At 41.7% G+C, this 20,256-nt stretch overlaps 1 protein-coding gene across 5 annotated transcripts in view; it reads right to left on the bottom strand.

Annotated features, from left to right (window-relative positions):
- The window catches only part of GALM (galactose mutarotase), a 65,833-nt gene that overhangs the window by 3,950 nt on the left and 41,627 nt on the right, over positions 1-20,256 (bottom strand). For 4 of the 5 annotated variants that reach the window (XM_070477091.1, XM_070477097.1, XM_070477108.1 and 1 more), the window contains exons 5-7: positions 9,360-9,501; positions 7,759-7,933; positions 4,901-4,924 (exon numbers count right to left, since the gene is read on the bottom strand). In XM_070477091.1, coding sequence (XP_070333192.1) covers positions 4,901-4,924; positions 7,759-7,933; positions 9,360-9,501 — 341 coding nt within the window. Of the gene's footprint in view, positions 1-4,900; positions 4,925-5,946; positions 7,134-7,758; positions 7,934-9,359; positions 9,502-20,256 lie in introns of those variants that run through there. The other variant, XM_020897291.2, reaches the window with a different exon arrangement.

Below are 20,256 nucleotides of genomic sequence, written 5' to 3'. Positions count from 1 at the left end.
TGAGAGTTCTGCTCAGAAAGAGTAGCAAATTTCTGTGCAGAAAATTCTCTGCTAGGAAGGGTTCAAAATCACTTACCCTCCTCTCTTCAAGAATGGTGAGCCCAGGTGAATCCGCCTAACCTACATAAGGAAGGTCAAATCATCCATTTCTTATGACAGTCAGATGCCTAAGTTTATGTCTTATCCACCTCTAGATTCCCTGGGAATCTAAGTGACTGAAGCTTGAAGAAGGCTGGATGTGATCCTATTAAAAGACTTTTTATCTTGGTTAATAACATACCTTCAAGAAATCTGGGTTCTAGAAAATGAATCCTTTTCACTGCCAAGGATCAAAAAATCTAGCTGTAAAGAAATATAATCGATGTGGCAGAGGTAAAGGGAGATATGTCTGTTTGCCTTGGTCATTGTCGGGAGGACCATCACCAGAGTGCCTGGGCCTCTGTAACAAGTTATGAGTTCTTTGCCTAAGAGTGGGTACCCTGTGACATTTTGTGTTACAGTGGCTGAGTTGAGTAATTGCAACAGATTAAGTGCCACAAAGCTTAAAATACTTCCTCTCTTGCCCTTTACAGAAAATGTTTGCAAATCCCTGATTTACACTTACCTCTTTTTTTCGGGGGCCATGATGCAAGGCCTGTGAGATCTTCCCCGACATTTCTCTAACTATTTAGTCTTCAACATAATGGTGCCAGGATTGTCAGTCTGGTTGCTGGGGTCTTAACAAGACATACTTTTGGCCTGGGAAGATTGTTTCTCTGACTCAATCTTGAAGTGCTTCCTGAAGCTAGAGAGTAAATTCTAGCTAAGCACACTAATGCACTAATAATATTAGTGAATGTGGAGACTCATTACTATGAGGAAAGCTTTTACTTTATGCTAGGGCCAGTGGTTCTCATCCCTAGTTACAAATCAGGATCACCCAGGGAGATTTAAAAACAGTGTAATGAAATCAAAATTGCTGAGGGTAGCTTGGGCATTAATATTCTAAAAAATCTCCCTTAGTGATTCTAATATACAGCCACAACTAAAAACTACTGCTGAAGGGGTTAGTTCTAGCTAGCTCCTATTTCACTATAACATTAGACAGACTGGCCTGGCTTACTGCTATTATCATAATAGATATTAAAAAGAGTAGCACTCAACAATACATCCTCTAGGATCCTTTAACCAACTGACCCTATGGAATGGAACCTTTCTATGAAAAAGTTTATATTAGTACCACTAGAGGTCACTGTGCTCAAGAGAAATACTTATTTTTTAAAAAGGTAACATTCTGTTCAAGGAATTTGAAGGGGTATTTATCAGAACTGTTTGGATTTTGTCCAACACTAAGTTCATTGGAAGGACTTATGCTGAAGCTGAAACTCCAATACTCGGGCCACCTCATGTGAAGAGCTGACTCATTGATAAAGACCCTGATGCTGGGAGGGATTGGGGGCAAGAGAAGGGAACTACAGAGGATGAGATGGCTGGATGGCATCACTGACTTGATGGGCATGAGTTTGAGTAAACTCCAGGAGTTTGTGATGGACAGGGAGGCCTGGCATGCTGTGATTCATGGGGTTGCAAAGTGTCGGACACAACTGAGCAACTGAACTGAACTCCAAACGTGGCCCTTGGTCACAATAATTGCTTCAAAGCATCTAAGGCTCTACTGCATATACACTTATAATTGTTATAGCTTTGTGATGTGTTGATTGTTTTTATTGTCAAATATCTCTAGTCTTTATCTCAAATATCTGCTTGTTTTAAAGTCTTTTTTTTTCTGATATTAATATAGCCACTTTACCTATTTTATGGTTACTGTGTTTATGGTATATCTTTTTCATCTATTTACTTTCAGCTTATTGGTGCATATACAGTTGACCCTTAAATAGCACAGTTTGACCAGCATGGTCTTCCCTGGTGGCTCAATCAGTAGAGTCTGCCTGCAATGCGGGAGACTCAGGTTCAATCCCTGGGTCAGGAAGATCCCCTGGAGAAGGAAATGGCAACCCACTCCAGTATTTTTGCCTGGAGAACTCCATGGACAGAGCAGCCTGGTGGGCCTACAGTGCATGGAGTCACAAAGAGTCAGACATGACTGAGTGACTAGCACTTGACCAACACGGCCCACTTACACACGGATATGTTTTCAGTAGATTCTATATACCTACATGATTTGCAGGTGTAGAACCACAGATGCAGATGAGTGTAGTTACATGTGGGTTTTTGACTTGGTGGTCACGGTGGTGGGCTACTTCAAAGGTCAACTGTAGTTAGTCGCTAGATCTTGACTTTTAATTCAGTCTTAACAAACTGCCTTTTGGTTTGTTTAAGCCATCTACAGATAGACTTACTGGTATGGTTGGGTTTACGTTTGGGGTTTGTTGTTTTCTGTATGTCTCCTGTCTTTTTACCATTTTGTATTAAATGTTATTTTAGTGTACTATTCAAATTCCTCTTGATTTTTTAAAACTATTTTTTAGTTATCTCCTGAGTGGTTGTATCTTGTTACTGTTCAGTCACAAAGTTGCGTCCGACTCTTTGTGACCCCATGAACTGCAGCACACCAGGCTTCCCTGTCCTTTACCATCTCCCAGATCTTGCTCAAACTCAGGTCCATCAAATTAGTGATGCCGTCCAACCATCTCATCCTCTGTTGTTCCCTTCTCCTGCCTTCAATCTTTCCTAGCATCAGGGTCTTTTCCAGTGAGTCAGTTCTTCGAATCAGGAGGCCAAAGTATTGGAGTTTCCGCTTTAGCATCAGTCCTTCCAAGGAATATTCAGGACTGACTTCCTTTAAGATTGACTGGTTGGATCTCCTTGCAGTCCAAGGGACTCTCAAGAGTCTTCTCCCAACACCACAGTTCAAAAGCATCAATTCTTCAGCACTCAGCTTTCTTTATGGTCCAACTCTCACATCATACATGACTACTGGAAAAACCATAGCTTTGACTATACAGCTGGATCTTAATTTATCACAATCTCCTTCAGATTAATAGTCTGGTAAAACCCCAAAATTTTGCTCCAGTATATTTTCTTTTCCCAAACTTCTCTCCCTGTGCCACATTACGTGTTACAAACTCGGTAACATGGTGTTTAATTATTGCCTCATACAACCTTCTGTCTTTTAAAGAAAAGATGAGAAAATTTACTGTTTCTGGTATTTTTCATTTCTTTCCATGGCTTTGAGTTACTGTCTTAATTCCCTTGCAGCATTAAAGGAAGACTTCCTCTAGTATTTCTTGTAAGTAGTTCTGCTAGCAGTGAGTTTTCTGATTCTTTATCTGGAAATGTTTTTGTCCCACTTTTGCATTTGAAGGGTAATTTGGGAGTTTAAGCACATTGATTGTGCCCTTTACTGCCTCCTGCCCTCTGCTGCAGGCAAAAGGTCAGATGTTAATTGTATTGGTGGTCTCCTGTAGCGATGAGACTTTTTTTCCTCTTGCTTTCAAATTTGTCTGTCTTCAGGTTCATTTATTTTTTTCCCCTGCCATCTTTAATCTGCTTCTGAGCCTCTGTAGTTGGAACTGTTATTTGTTATTGTACCTTTCAACCTCAGAATTTTGCTTGGTTCTTTTTTTATAATCTCTATTCAGTATTTTGGCTATTTCTAAAAGAACATTCTTGTGTTTATTTTTAAGCTCAGCTTTGTAGGGGTTGCCCTGCGTCTGCATAGCTGGCTCAGTGGTCAGCAACTGGGTAGTAGTGCTCACACATTTCAACACCAGTTGTCCTCTGCTGATGGATCTGTGTGAAGGTAGGGCGTGGATTCAGTGTTTAGACATTTTTTCAAATCTGTTTTCGTTTTTGCTAAGTCCTTTTAATTTCCTTTGCATGTGCCTGCCGTATCAGAGTTGGCCAGGAGTGTGGGTGTGAATAGCTTGACCCCCTCTGGTCTTTGCTGTGCATGTGAAGCCTCTGATCACCCAGGGGTGTGCTTGTTCCAACCACAGTTGCAACCTCAGGCTAGTAGAGCCATTAGCCTCCCTGCTTATAGAGCACCAAGATCATTATTTTTATTAACAAAGCAGTTGGGTATGGATATCACCTGCCACTCCAAACTGAGAGAACCCTCCCATCCCTGAAACCATAGCAGTAGCAGTCTCCTGGTCTTCATGCTCTGTTTTGCTCTGGCAGAAGCTCCACTGCAAGTGAGCTGGGGAAGTAAAGGGAATGGGAGCAGCCCCAGGCAAGGATGCCACAATCTTACAGTTTCTACTCAAAGTTCAGCAGTTTTTCAAACAAACATGTCTTGTATGTTTTGGGTTAGTTGCCAGAGTGACAAACTTGTTTTGTCTCAGTTTTTTTTCTACATTATAGTTGCTTTTTTAAGAAGAGAGTTTGCTGACCTCACTTAACCATAGCTGGCAGTGCTACCCAGATCATCTGAGACTTTCATTATGATTTGAGTAATTGAATTTGAGAAGCTGGAACTTAAAAGGAGAAGATAAAAATTCCTTGATTGGAAAAGGATTCCTGTCCTGTCCAAACTCTCCAAATAGCCCAGGGAACTAGATCCCACATGCCACAACTAGGAGTTCACATGCCCCAACAAAGATCAAAGATCCCACATGCTGCATGCAACTAAGACCTGGAGCAGCCAAATACTTAGAAAAAGCCCATTGCAAATTTCTGATTCCACTGTTTCATTTTAAACAGTTATCAGTTATAACTGGTGATGGGAACTGGCTAGGGAACAGGGTATATGCTGTGCTTTCTGTTTTCTGCTGGTAGTTTCTCATGTTCTACTTTTTGCAAATGACCCATTTATTCATTGATGCTAGTTAGTTTCCTTTAGTCTTCGGAGACTGAACTTGTCATTGGTCACCTAACAGTCACAACAGTTCAACATCCATAGCATGCATCTTAGACTTTATAGCAATGATTGTGCAAATTATTTAATGTTAAATCTTACCTTGTTAGGCAAAATGGGTGGGAACTGGAAAAATGAAAATCTCAGTCAGTGATAAGAACTTGTGTCATGAATTTGAAACAAAGGAATCCATAGATCATTGAACTGAAATCAATAATAAGCTCACCTATGAAAGATCAGAGCTCAGAATAATACAGTACTAGTTTGGTCGTGGGTAGGGGGGTGTATGGTAAAGAAGGCACGGACTTCTGGGGACCTGGAGACTTACTCTTGGTGGGGGTTGCATTTGAGTAGATATTTATATTTTCAACAAGTGTTTAATAATTCTATAATATATGGTGTTTTCCATACCAAATAATACCATGGTTTGTTTTCACCACCTCACATTACTTGTACTAGTGGCCAGCTTTAGTTTCTGCCTGCAGACTTATACTCATCCTCCAGATAATTACAGTCTATTCCCTTTGCCTCAGAGGTGAAAAAACAGGCCAAGGGAAATTAGATTGTTTGCCCATGTAGTAAAAGCCAGGAGCAAAGTCAGTGGTCAGGGCTCCCAGCTCTGTCATAGTGCAATTCTACATCATCTAGTTGTTACTATTAGTCTTGTTTTCCCCAAAGAGATTTGTGATGTTCCTAAGGAACATACTATATCTTGGACATCACCTCTTGAACTGCTTAAAAGACCCAGGAGAGAACTGTTAAGTGCTCAGAAAATTCATGTCAAAGTGAACTAAAAATTAAACAGTATCTTCAAGGGGTGGCAGAGGATGAGATGATTAGATAGCATCACTGACTCAATGGACATGAATCTGAGCAAACTCCAGGAGCTAGTGGAGGACACCATACTCTTACAGAGGATACTGTAGCCTGGTGTGCTACAGTCCATGGGCCCAGAGAGTCCAACTTGGCTGAGCAACTGAACAACAGCAAGGAGAAAGGGGAAGCATGTAGGAAGGTGCACAGGCTGCTAGTAGATCGTATTCCCAGCTAGGGCTGGGACTGGAGAGCATAGTAGAATCCAGAACACACGGTTTATATTTGATCCATTTCCCAAAGGCTCATGCCTGACAGAATGAAGAAACTGGGAGTTTTTTGAAGGTACAGATTTTTATTTTATTTAAACTGATTATCAGTGTATAATAGTATAAGATACATTTCTTTAAAAGCCACCAACCCAAACCCACCACTGATGATTCAGTTAGGAAAGGTGGGAAGCCCAGGCTGATCTACATAACACAGGTGCTCTCCAGTGCAATCTGCAGTTCTCTCGGCCAAGGTCCTCTCCTCACACTAACACAGCTCCTGTCTCCAGTGACCCTTCCTACGCCTGGGCTGAACTGGCCTTCTCAGTTAACTGTGAAGGCAGAGAATCAAATTTACAGATACTTTCTGGACATTTTGATCTTGCACCTTAAATCACATCATCTGTAAAGCTCAAACAGACTCACGCTTCTTTTTATAAAAGTGAATTTTGGAAGAAAGGCTGGCTAACAGTAAGGATTAGACTCCTCTGTGCCCATGAGTTGATGCTAGGGATGCTCCTGAAGACTGGAGTGGAGACAAAGAAGGGGACTTGAATTTGCACGTTTCAGGCAAATAACCCGACTTAGAGTCTTGGTTAAAAGTTTTCCTCGTTCAGTGTCTTTAGGTGAGTCATTTATCCCCTCTAAGCCTTAGTTGACTCATGTCTCCATCATTTGTTGCCTTATTGAGGCAGACAGGGTCCCTCTGCCAGCAGGCTGAATGAGCTAAGTGACCTGAAAACTCCATAGGATGCATAGAGCAAGATGATGTGAGCTAGAGAAGGAGGGGAAAAAAAGGATTGAGTAGGATCAAAGAAAGAAAGGGTGGAAAGTAGAAAAGAAAGAGGCAGAATGGACAGATGGAGCCAACATATGGAGCCCAGGTGCCACTTCTGGGCTAGGATCAAGGCTGAGATGACGGGTGACATAGGTGGTTGGGTCCCTTTTCACTTCACAGAGAGGAGAGCTGGTCATTAGACCTGGCCTGGAGCCAGTCTTTGAGAAGGAAATCAATATTCAGACTTGACCACCCTGACTGCTACCATTTGTATGATTTTAAATCACAGAATCACTTTGAAAGCCTCTAAATCTTTAGCTCATCTCTTCATAGGAGAGTCAGGCTGCTAAAGGGGCTCCCAGCCTGGCCCTGGAGCAGGTCATATATCTACATTTTCTTAAGCCACAGAAAACTTGAACCAAGTGGTATGGTCATACTCCTCACCAGGCTTCAGCAACACAGGAGAAAAGTGGGGCTGTGAAGAGGAAAACAATACAGGTTACACCTTGCCAACCCAGGTTTCACCCTTAACCATTCAGGATGGCTTCTAGACTGGTCTCTAGACCAGTTCTAATGTGAACCAGGATAAGAACCATTTATTATTGGTTTGCAGTGAGATAAAGAACTTGAACCAGGATGAAAATCAACCACATCACTAAACACACTTTGTCAGAGCAAGACTTTTTTAATGAAGGAAGAGGGGTTGATTTACATCCTGGTACAGGCTGCAAGTGTCTTATTATGGGCTTGAATGTTGAGGAGCATTACTCTAGGCAATAGCTGGAAAAGAAAGGAGGAAGCGAAAGGATGAAAAGATTTGGAGGATCATCTTAACAGTGTGGTTGTATAAAATGAGTAAATATTGATAAGGAGAAAGGTTAAACTGAATAAAGGCTTTGAAGGTACAAAATAAAGTTTTTTTTTAACACGTGAATGCCATGTTAGTAACATGGCTAAGAATTTCCTGTTTATCTTGACTTGGAGAAGAGAACACACACAGACTTTTGAATCATACAGATCTGACTTGAGTGTTGTGATCTCTGTCATCTGGTATGACCCTGGACATACCACCACTCTAACAAGCTGGCTTGTGGACTTACCTGATTGACTGCATCAGGCCAGCTCTGAGTCTCAAGGCAGAACCCGGAGTGCTTGGGGTAGACTGCTCCACTCTTGCCCTTCAGCGTGCCATCCAGGAAGTTGCCCGTGTAAAACTGGACCCCAGGTTGGGTGGTGTACACTTCCAGGACCCGCCCGCTTCCAGCATGATAGACCCTAGAGATAAAGCCAGACCATGTATATGTAGGTCCAGGGTGAAAAAGCAGACAGGGGAAGCTGGGAAGCAGCTTTGAGATGGGAGTCAGACCCAGCCACGCAGCCAGGCAGGATACGGAAGAGACAAAGATGAGAAGAGCACGGTAGGAGATTCTCGCAGCCTCTCAGAGGAGGCGTTAAGTAGGTGGTTTTGAAGATCTGCAGTAGCACCCTCCCACTCTGAGCCTGGCTTCCCTGGGGAAGGCAAACGTGACCCCTGGTCAGATACGTTTGTGTGTGTGAGGGGAGCCAGGTTGGACAGAGGCAGTTTTAGGGCTCTGGGGGGAGACTGGAATAATTTCTCATAAGGAGCTGGAGCTCTCTGCTTGGTCTGACAAGACAACCAATTATGTCTTTTGAAAGAGAAGAGATGCTTTTCTAAGTTAAACTACCTGCCGCCCTGGGGCTAGAGCAGGCAGGGGGCTCCTTAGTCAGCTATCCCCCCAGAATAGACTGCTAGACTGTTCCCTTTTTAAAAAAAAGAAAAGCCTCTACAGAGGAGAGAGTTCCTACTTGGTCTTGTATTTGGGACCAAAGGCATGTACATAAGGCTAGGTCTCTCATAGCCTTATCAAGGTAAAACATCCCACAGTGAGGTTCAGGGAAAGATGTTTAGAAAGAGAAAGGCCAGAGATTGAACAGCAAGAGAAGGCAGGAGCGGCGAGAGGTCTCCTCAGGTGGAGGCCGTCTGAAGAGAGATGTGAACAGGAGGCACAGATAGAGGAACACAGCCGGGGTTGGTGCTGGGGCTGTGAGGGAGGGAAGGCTTTTGAAGTTCTTTCTGTTTCTGTTAGAGCGTCAGTCATTTTCTCTGCTTTATTTAAGGTCTGTCCACTCTACAAACATGTATTGATTATGTGCTAGTGCCAAGCACGGTGTTAGGTGTCAAGGTAGGGGGGGGATTCACAAAGATGAGATGACGTGAAGTGCTTGGAATTTAGTGAGAAGGACAGTGTGGACACAGATGCCTATCAGACAGGCCGGGGGTGGTGAGCACTAGACGGGAAACGTACCCTCCAGCCTTCCATGCAAGGCAGCAGAGGAGTCAAGGAAGGACGAAGGCCTCCGGAAGTTCAAGGAAAGCAGAGGTGACTTTAGCAGGAGGAACTGGAGCTTCTAACAGGAAAAAATACAAAGGCCTGAGAGATGGGGCAGAGATGGGGAGAGAGGAACCAAAGAGACAGAATGCCAGGCAGGGATAAAGGCAGATAGGTCGGGGGGGCGGGGATGCAGTCACCCGTGGAATAAGAGCTTTGAAAAGACACTTGAGTTGTGGGAGCTAGTCCCCCACAGCACAGTAACTGGCATTAATAGGGCCAGAGGAAAAGCTCCTTGACTAGGAGTTAGGATCTCTTCCCAACAGAGGCAGCAAATGAAAAGTACCTACCGTGCACAGAAACGCTTTTCTTTAGATCCCTTCAAACAGAAATTGTGGTCAAAGCCATTCACGTGGAACTCCTGCAGGTGTTTTCCAAGCTCCACTGGCTTCCTCAGGTCAAAGGCAGTTCCTTGCACTGAAGCAATTTCTCCTGGTGGGAAGAAGCAGAAAAAAAGAGTGATAAATGCTGGAATAAAATCTTTATACCCTAAAGACCCTACTGGTTCTACCCTCCAAGCCTCAATTTCAATTTGTAAAGGAGGAGGGAGTCAGATCTTAAGAAGAATAAATTATTAGATTTCCTTAATTGTAAGGTGTTACTGATTGCAAGATGATAAAATTCAGAATCATTCAAGTGTGGAAAAAAGTACAGAAATCAAGGAAGCACTTAATTTTCATTAAAGGATAAGGTGGATAAAGGTTGTCCTAACTTTTGAGTCAGTTATCTTGTTGACATTTCTTGCTTTAATTCTGAGATACCCCAGGGCTCATATCCAAGCATCAGCACCTAGTACTGGCTAACCAGATGCTAACAATGGCCCTGAGACTAGTGATTTTCAAACCTTTTGGTGCCATTATTAGCCAAAGTGACACTGGTAACTACTCTTCCCCAGTCACGTCCCTGATCAGTCTTTATACTTGAACTGTAGGGGGAACTGTTAATAACAACGCTGGGACAAATGAGTTAACCAGGACAGTCTGGGGCAAACCAGGATGTATGATCACTCTACTATTAGCCAGTTTTAGAGTCAAAGCTTTGTTTCCCTAGGAGTGACTCTTGAAGGCATTTTAGTTGGCAAGCACTGCCCGCTTCCAGTGTGTAAGCCAGATTCCTCAACCTCTAATGGGTACATTTGTTCTTATCAAGGTGAGACATTCTGAAGCCTCTTTACGATGATGTGGGTGGGAGGGACCAGTCCTGGGGAGGACACTGCAGTGTGAAGACCCTCAACTTTTAAAGTGAAAAGTACAGAAGAAATCTGGATGGAAGCCCCATCTTGGTGGTTATTACACAACAAATGATGCCCAGTCAAGAACATCCCTTCGTGGCATCATAGAACTCAAGGATGTTGGGACCAGAAGGGTTTTCAGAGCTCGTCGTTTCCAAACCACTCATGTAACAGATGAGACTGAGATCCACAAAGCTTTTGATATTGTCCAAAAAACAACCTGTGATGTTAATATACACATCTCATCAATTTATTATAAGATACTTTCACATTTTAAAATCTCTGAAATCATATCATGTCATGTTTTAACTGGCAGAGATTTTTTTGTTTATTTCATAGTATGTAAAATAAGGGCTTCCCCAGTGGCTCAGCAGTAAAGAATCCACCAGAAATACAGGAGACTTGGGTTCGATCCCTGGATCAGGAAGACCCCTTGGAGACAGAAAACAGCAACCCACTCTAGTATTCTTGTCTGGGAAATCTCATCGACAGGGCAGCCTGGCTACAGTCCACAGGGTTGCAAAAGAGTTGGATACAACTGAGTGACTAAATAACAACAATAATGTAAAATAACGGTGAAATGTACAATCAATGGCATTTCAGAGTTGATAAAATATGTGAAAATAGTTTACCCCATCTTCTGCTCTACTAAAACCACCGAAGGAGAAGTCTGGGCTTCAAGGGTAGAAAAGAGGAATCAGAATAATCTTGTGAGTGAATTTTCTAGAGATCCAAGGGAAAGAGTGAATTTCTCAATAGACAATCCTCTAGACAGGGTTTGCCAAAAGACTGTAACATGGATTTTACATTCTTCTGAACATTGTGCCATTTTGCTTTATTACCTTTCATTCTTTTCCCAACTTTCAGGTCTGTTCTTTAGATGTTAGGCCGAGCCATCTCAAACAAGGTACACAAATATTTTGACTTTAGCTCCGTTAAGAAAGCTGAGGGAATGTGGGGGAAGCCTTCCCCCACAGGCATGTTCCTGGAATGTGTCAAAGCAAAGCAACGGGCTAGGTGCCATTCACTCAGTCACTCTTTTGATTGATCAACACCTACTGTATGCAGGCACTCTGATGGGCAGAGATGCCACCCAGATGAGACATGGAACATCTTTCTCAGCTGCTTTCAGGCTGAAGGAGGACATGGACATATAAGCAGCTCCTAACCATAGAGTGCAGAGTGCTTCAGCAGAGGTATGGCTGTAAGAAAGAAGACGGGCAGAGCGAATGGGCTGGCTTCGATGTGGCAGACTGGGGAGATTTCATGGATGAAAGTTTAGCGGTTGAGCTGAGACCTGAGGTGAGATCATAGTAGGCTGAATGGGTGAAGAAGGTTGAAGAATAACTGATGTGGAGAAAAACAGCTTACGTACAAGGTGATCTGTGTGTGTTTGTCATATCAGTAATAGCCGCAGAAGCAGTAGTACTAATAGTAGTAGTAGGGTGGAACCTGCCTCAGATAAGGAAAGAGATTAAGCTAAATTAGATGAAATCACTTCTCTGGGCCTGGGGTTTTTCATCAGTGCCATGGATAACTTGGACTAAATCACTGACGTTCAACCCCTACCCCATTCCTGCAGAATTTATTGTTAATATTCAGAAAGGAGCTCAATAAACAAACACACACATAAAATAAATATACATATATAGTTGACCCTTGAAAAACATGGGTTTGAAATGTGTGTTCCACTTATGTGTGGATTTTTTTCAAAACTATTACAGTACCACACTGTCCTTGACTGGTCGAATACTTGGATTTGGAAGGCCAGCTGTCAAGTTATAGGTGGATTTTCGGCTGCATGGAGGATTAGTGCCCCTAACCTCTGCATTGTTCAAAGGTCAAATGTACACAACATAAAATACATATATGTAGGGACTTCCCTGGTGGTCCAGTGGTTAAGAAACCACCTGCCAATGCAAGGCCACCACTAGAGAAAGCCTGTGTGCAGCAACGAAGACCCAGCACAACCAAAAATGTGTAAATAAAAATTTACAAATACAAATATATATAAGCTAGAGTGAAGCCAGTACAGGATCTGAGCAGCTCAGCTAGAAAACCCTAGGAACAGATAACAGCAGAGGTGTTTGCCATCTTACCCTAGAAGTATGTCTCAGTAGTGAGAAGCCCCTGGTCCTAGGCTCTTTCCCCAAATACAAGGAATCCTAGGTCCCTCTGCAGCAGGCCAAGCAATCTGGCCAATCTTTCTTGAGAGGGAAAGCGGAAAGGGATAGAACCTTACACAATGATCCAGTTTAGTCCTTTTAAAAGTTTTGTATTGTCCCAGAACTTTATAATATATTTTAGAGGTAAGTACAGACATTAGATGTTTAACATATTCTTTCAGGATGTGAGTCATTTTTCCTTTCATGTGGTCAGTTGGAGATGTTTTAGGAACTTGGTTTTGTCTGTTTTTTAAGAGACATACTATGCAAAGTGGAGCTAGAATCTTAGAGGCTAAGAAAAATTAGGAACATGGATCTTACCATTAAGAAAAATTGAATAGGTAAACAGAGAACTGACTTTTAGCCATTTAAAGCATTTGGTTCTGCTTCTGTGAGTTCCTAAATACTAAGTAACAGGGATGTCCTGCCTTTGGGTGAAAAGAGGGTATTCTTTTTTTAACTCAGAGCTTCTGCTCAGAAATGTATTCTTCCTGATGTGTGAGGAATTAGGGTCTTTAAGTTCACACAGAGCTGCAAGGGTACCTGGGGTCCAAAGCATCTGAGAGAGACATGGAGGCCTGGCCAAGACCATTCTAAAGTCTCGTGTCCATGTTCAACCAAGAGAATCTTTCTCTTACCAGAGTCAGCTTTAGGAAAAGTTAAGTAGTGTTCTTGAAAACATCTTTTTTTTTAAAAAAAAACATCTTTTAAAAGCATTTATTTCCTTTGTCTTGGTTCTACTTTTCCAAAAAAAATTCTTCAGTAGGTAATATGTACACATGTAATCAGTTTAAAAGATGACAAACGTAAAAGGTACAAAGTAATACTCTGTAGTGTAAAGAAGTTCTCTCTCTCCCATTCCCCACAGACCCAACTTCTCTCAACAGAAGCAACCACAGTCACTTGTTTCTCACGTACCTTCCAGAGATGCTACAAGAATACCCAAGCATCTAAGTGCATATCCACAAAACACAGCCTGTATCCACCTTGATCTCTTCATTCAGTTTATCTTGGAGGCTGTTGCTAAATGTATGCCTGTATTTCATAGACAACTCCACTGCACTCGTATTTTTCTCTGATTATCTATTTAAAATTTCTTTTGGGGCTCACAATTGCAAATATATATATTTTCCTAGAAAATTATCCATTTCATCTATCTTACTCTCATGTTTATTTTCAAAGAGTTGAGGAAAGAAATAATTTATGATCCTTTCAGTTCCATCGGTCTGTGGTTATTTGCCTATGCTCATATCTAATTCTGTGGACTGAATAGGTTATCTACTGTTACATTTATTTTATTGAGTTATTTTCCCCCTCAATGAAGTGGCTCTTGAATTTATGAGTACTACCTTTTCTGATTCTTTTCAAAATTATACTTTCTTTTATTTTTGTTAATTTTTCTTTTGTTCTCTTGGATTTATTTTTAAATTCTTTTTCAAATATCTTGTATTATATGCCTAATTCATTTGATTTCACAAGTTTTAATTAACATATAAGTAGTGCTAAATTTTTCTGAGTATTACTTTAATTATATCACATGTAGGCATTTCATTATAGATAATTATAATATTATACTATTTATTTACTATATAGTCCTATGTATTATGTATACATTTCCATTATACATAATTATTTTTCTGATATCCCTAGTTCTGGGGTTGGGCTTCCTTTAAAAAAAATTTTTTTTTACTTCCTTTTTTTTTTTTGGCCACACCACTCAGCATGTGGGATCTTAGTTACCTGACCAGGGATCTAACCCGCGGCTCTTGAATTGGAAGCGTGGAGTCTTAACCACTGGGCCACCAGTGAAGTCCCCTGACTTCTCTTTTGATCCAAGAATTATTAAGACTTAAACCATTTCTAAGTCAATATTAGCTGCATTGTATTTTGTGAAACTGCTAGAGGTTTTCTTCATGGTCTGAGATACAGTCATTTTGGGGTGAACTTTCATTGTGAACTGCATCCTTTATCATTTCCAAGTGTCTTCCTTTGTGGAATCGAATGCTTTCTGTCCTGAAATCGGTCTTTCCTGATATTCAGATTGAGACCCTCTGCTACTTGGGCTTTCGCTTGCTTGGTTTGCTTTCGAGTGCTCATATTTTGAACCTTTCAAACCAAGTTAATCACTTGGTTTGTATATGTCATTCTGTTGGGGTTTTTGGTGTGATTTAATCTGAGACTTTAATAGGGGCTATTAAGATGACATGGACTTCCCAGATGGCACTGGTGGTAAAGAACCTGACTGACAATGCAGGAGACATAAGAGACTTAGATTGGACATAAGATCCCCTCGAGGAGGGCATGGCAACTCACTCCAATATTCTTGCCTGGAGAATTCCATGGACTGAGGAGCCTGGTAGGGCTACAGTCCATAGGGTCACAAAGAGTTGGACATGAATGAAGCAACTTAGCCCACATGCATTAAGATGACATATGTATGTTCTAAGTGTTCTTTTGTCACTGTATTTTATCATATGTGTTTATGAATTCTAGTTGCTTTGTTAAAAAAAAATCTTTTACAATATGGTCTGTGTTTGTGTTCCTAATAATTTAGAAAGTTTGTATTTTTGTTTTAGTGGTTACATCTATATACAAGAAACTTCAACATAATATACTCAATTCTCTGTTTCTTAGAATCTTCTGAACTCCTTCCTCCCCTTTCTCCTCTGCTTCCTGAGTTGGGTTTCTGACACTTTCTAATGTAATTCTCATAATGGCATTTTTTTCCCAGTAGATGGTGCTAGAGACACAATATAAAGAGCTTACTTCACAAACATCCACACTGAGTTCAGTCAAGTCCTCTAAACCTTGAGCAGCTCTGATGGCTGAACCTGTTGGATCTCTAACGTCAAATCCTGGGTAGTAGTGACCACAGCGGGGTGTAACTTCTGTCCTCTGAAGTCTGGGTGACCAACCACCTCCCACACCGACTTTAAAAAAGACAGCAGTTAGACTGGGGAAAAGCAGCTGCTTTCATGGGTTCAACAAGATTTTAATCTTACCAACACATATTCTGAGTGATCACTTATGTTTTGCTTTCTTTCCTAACTTTAAATGGTGCTCACAATATTTAGTGCTTTCTTAAAGCCATATTTGACTCAAAATCTAGCCCTTTTAAGATAATCCTAATGCGACTGCTTGGGTCAGTCAAGATTATTTACTTTTCTTGAGTTTAAAGAAAAAAGAAAGTCATGGAATTTTCATGAAGGAAGCACCCCAGGGCATCTTTCATGTCTGTTAACCTGATATTGTGCAATCTACAAATCAGTGTTTACTTTAGGTTTTCTCTCTGTAAAACAAAGCTGCTATTATTTGTTGCCCTACACATTACATGGAAATATTTGATAAATGATATGCTTGAACTTTTTCAGGAAGATGGAATAAATAAATGGGCCCAATTTCAGGGAATATATATATATATAACACAAGCAGAGAATAGAGAGGGTAAGAATTTAAGAATAGCAGAGAAGTCCTGACTCAAAAATTAGACAATGGGGATAATCCTAAAATGAGATTTTTGCTAAATGAGAAGAAAAAGAGAAGGTTCCAATCGAATCTTTCCCAGCCTTATGCCCTGACACACTCCCTCATGTACTTAGTGGTCAGGCATATGAAAACTTTAGTATCTGTCTCCCAGATTCACTTTGTCTTTGGACTCTTTCTTATAACTGGAGTGAGCTTTCTGCCCCCACGCCATTCTGGCAAAGTGCACTATGTTATTTAAGAATGCTTATTCTCCAATACTGTTTCCTCTGTGAGGGAATACATCACCCACAGCTAGAACAAACCCCCTTTTTTACTTTGTTCATCCTACTTTGAACATACTTTTCCCCAAACATTCATCACATTAAGGCATAACTCTAGGATTATATCAAGCTATATATCTATGGGGTATGTGAGCCCCTAAAGTGCAGGGACTGTATGTGTCCTACTGACTTTTGTATCTTCTGAGCATTAAGCAGAGCCTTTACTTGATTGAAAACCTGATGAATGAATCAAGTAAACAGACAAGAAAACAGGGGAAACTGTGAATGTTGTAGCATCCTGTGACAAAGTCAGAATGAAAGATTCAGAAAGAACCTTAGGAATTACCTCATCTAGTTCCCTCACTTTGCAGATGAGGTTGGGACCCAGACAGCTAAGGGGATTTGCCCAAGGTGACATGTCTCCATCGTGTCAGAGTCTCTAGGCCCCTACTCAGGCACTTTTCACCTCCCCTTGGATGGACTTGGCCACAACCCCGCCCACCCTTAACCCCCCAATACTCTTGATTTTTCTAAGAATTTGGAAAACGAATGTGCAGTTCTTTTAATTTGTGTTTATCTGCATATGTGAGTTCCTGCTCTGGTGCTAAGAATAGAAGGAGATGTCAAAATAGCTCTATCAGCAACGCTGAGTGTACAGAAAATGAAGCGGAAATGAAGAGGGTGCCTTCAGAGAGGATGTCACATCACCAGACTTCGGTTTTGAAGCCACCAGAAAGCTATGGTGTCAGCAGAGAGAAGCTGTTTTCTTTTTCTTTGGGCCACACTCCAAAGACATGTGGGATCTGAGTGCCCCAACCAGGGATCGAACCTGCGTCCCCTGCATTTGAAGCGTGAAATCTTAACCACTGGACCACCAAGGAAAGTCCCCAAGAAGCTGTTTTCTGATGAGGATTTCTTACTATCCTGAATAAGGGTGGGTGTGTGCTAAGGTCTGAGCAGCAATGCCTTGCAGATGCTGGGCTCTGACCCAAAGATATGGAGTTATAGCTCTGGGACAGGGGAGTGGCCTGAGGCAGTACTTCTGTTTCCCCATTGCAGGGAAAGTCTGATTGCAGGCCCAACTAAGGACCCACTTGAGGTTGCATGACCCACTTGAGGTCATGAATTCTGAGTGAGACTAGCTTTATGGTGGCAACTGTAAAGCGTATGGAGGGGTAGGACTATTTAGGGTTGGGCTTTGTTAGGAGAGCACAAAGAAAAAGAGAGGGCAAGGGCGTTGAGAGCATATGAAAAGGGGTGATCCTAATAAGGGGCTTTTGATCTTAGTAGGGAGTAGGGAAGGAGGTGAGGAACAGTGAAAGGGTGGTAGGATCAAGTGACTACAAGTTCTTGTGGCACTGAAGAATTCCTGAAGCTGAAACAGACATCTTAAATTATGATAACAGGAGGCATCAATAAGAGGTAGTGACAAAGTCAGGGGTATAACCCACAGACCATAGGAGTGAGTAGCTGCAAGGCTTGGAGGACAAGATCATTGCAAGAGGATGTCAAGAAGCTGAAAGGTCAAGGGATCATCAATACGGATAATAAAATAATTAAGAATTATGGCAAGAGTGTTGTTGGAGTGACAGTGAGCCAGGAATAAGGTCAAGTCTATAGAGTAGCTCAACAAGGATTGCTCATGGGGGTGTCACTGTAGCAGCTACAGCTGCGTCATCCTTGCAAGAAGATGATGTGGACCGGAGCAGTGAAAATGGGGCTCTCTATTATTCCAGATCTCTGTCATAAGGCCTTAAGCCTTCCTCTATCTGCATTCCTGATAGAGTTATAATTACCTGCTCTCTGGAAGTAAAGGAAAAACTCACCCTTCGTGAAACTCATCTGTCTTGATTCACATCTCTTCTCTCAAATGAGGGATTCTTATAGGAACTTGGCCTTTTCCCCATGACTGCTTGTGGCATACTGCATTTTTCAAAGATGGCCACTCCAGGACAGATCCATCCCACAGGCTCTGCTTACAATGTGATGTTGACACTCCTTCACTGAGAGGTGGAGTCTTGTTTCCTCCCTTAAGCCTGGATGGACCTCTGTAACTGCCTTAACCAATAGAATGTGGCACAAGTGATGCTATGTGATTTCTGAGGCCAGGTTATAAATACAGAGTGGCTTTGGCTTGGTCCTCTCTGCCTCAGAACATCTGCTCTTGAACCTAGCTGCCAAGTTTTAAGGAAACTCAAGTTGCATCAAAAAGCCATGTCGAAAGGGGTATTTTGGCTGATAGCCTCCAACCAACAGTCAGCATCAACTGCCAGACAGGCAAGCGAATGAGCCTTCTGGTGATTCCCATCCTGGCTCTCTCATCTTCCAACAGAGGTCCTAGACATCAATATGCAGAGACAAGATATGCCCTGTCTAAATTCCTGACCACAGTGAGAGATAATAAAGTGTTATATAGCAATAGATAACTAGTATACCACCTTGGGATGTTTTCACCTCTTAGCATTTGACAAGTCCTGACAGGAGGTGAATTTACCCCTCCCTGCTATCTTTACATAGTCAGAAGTCCCTTTAGATGATTCTGCCTTAAGAACACTAACCCTTGCAATTACTTTTGGACAGGGAACAAACAAATATAAATTTGTTAGCTCACCGTTTTTTGAGTATCTTTTATGTACCAGGCATTAATCTGACCTCAGGGGGTCTTCCCTGGTGGTCCAGTGGTTAAGAATCTACCTTGTAATGTGTGGGTTCAATCCCTGGTCAGGGAACTAAGATCCTAGATGCTGCGGAGCAACTAAGCCTGCATGCTGAAACCACTGACCTCACATGCCACAGCTAGAGAATCTGAGAGCCACAAGAGAAGATCTTGCATGACCCAAGGAAGATCTCAAGTGCTTCAACTAAGATCCAAGGCAGCCAAATTAGTGAATTAATTAAACTAAAACAAAACCACAACCGACCTCATGGGACTTAGAATCTGATGAAAGAGACAGACAAAAAAATAAAACCTCACAGGAGAGTATGACAGATGCAGTGAGTATGGTGTTCACAGGACCCTGACGGAGCTGGCAGCAGCAGCCTCGTGCAGCCAGCAAGGTCAGGAAAGGTTTTCCAAAGGTGTGGCATGAGGCTAATCTGGAAAGGTAAGTCAGAACTGGCTAATGACAAAGGCGTCAGACTACCGTCACCTGTGAATGACAAGAGTGGTCACATGAGCGTCACTCTGGCCACTACAGCTCCTCATTCTTGCAAGAAGATGAGGTATATCTGATTATTGAAAACAAGATTCTCTAACATTCCAGATCTCTGCCACAAGGCATTAAATCTGTCACAGGGATGGACTCTTGTTGTCCCTGTTTGGGGTGAAGGCAAGACAGTTAGTTATGTTACACATATACTATGGGCTCCTAGCTCTGACAATTTTGGGGACAAAAGACTTAAGAAACAGAGCAGAAGGTAAATTAGTCCTTATGAACTTCTGACTAAACACTGACTACTGAAATGATGTTCTGTGTAACATCTGGACATGAATACTCTTCTCAGTAACTGACTGAGAAAATTCACCTGGGGTGAATTTTAATGCAATGCTTTTAATTTCCCATCATCTGAAATAACTCTTTTTACTACCTGGTGGCCCTAGTGCCTGACTCTGAGAAGATAAACAGATAGTCACTGCAGGAGTCACTGGGTCTTCATGTTTATTCATTTTTTAGCCTTCTCCTTTTTGGCAGGTCCCCTTTCTAACTTATCTCACACAGCCCAGCAACATAAGTGCAGAATGAAAACTAGAATCCCTCCAGACAGTCCTTAGCACAAGTAACTCCTGTTTACAATAACAATTAAAAACCATTTTGAAAAAAAAACCATTTTGAGAAAACAGAAAATGTCTAGCATAGACATTCTAGAAAAATCTTTTGGGGAGGGGTAGGTGGAAAGAAGTTTTCTCTAATAATTTTTTCTCCTTTGAAAAATAAATAGTAAAAAAAAAATTAAGTATGTTATTCAAAAATTATTTTCTATGATTTGTCCTATACACTTACTTATGAATCCACGTAAGATCTTAGGATTTAGACAGACTTACCAA

The sequence above is a fragment of the Odocoileus virginianus genome, chromosome 2, assembly GCF_023699985.2.
Source record: "Odocoileus virginianus isolate 20LAN1187 ecotype Illinois chromosome 2, Ovbor_1.2, whole genome shotgun sequence".
NCBI classification, from domain to species: Eukaryota; Metazoa; Chordata; class Mammalia; order Artiodactyla; family Cervidae; genus Odocoileus; species Odocoileus virginianus.
This window is presented reverse-complemented; position numbering and strand designations above follow the sequence as displayed.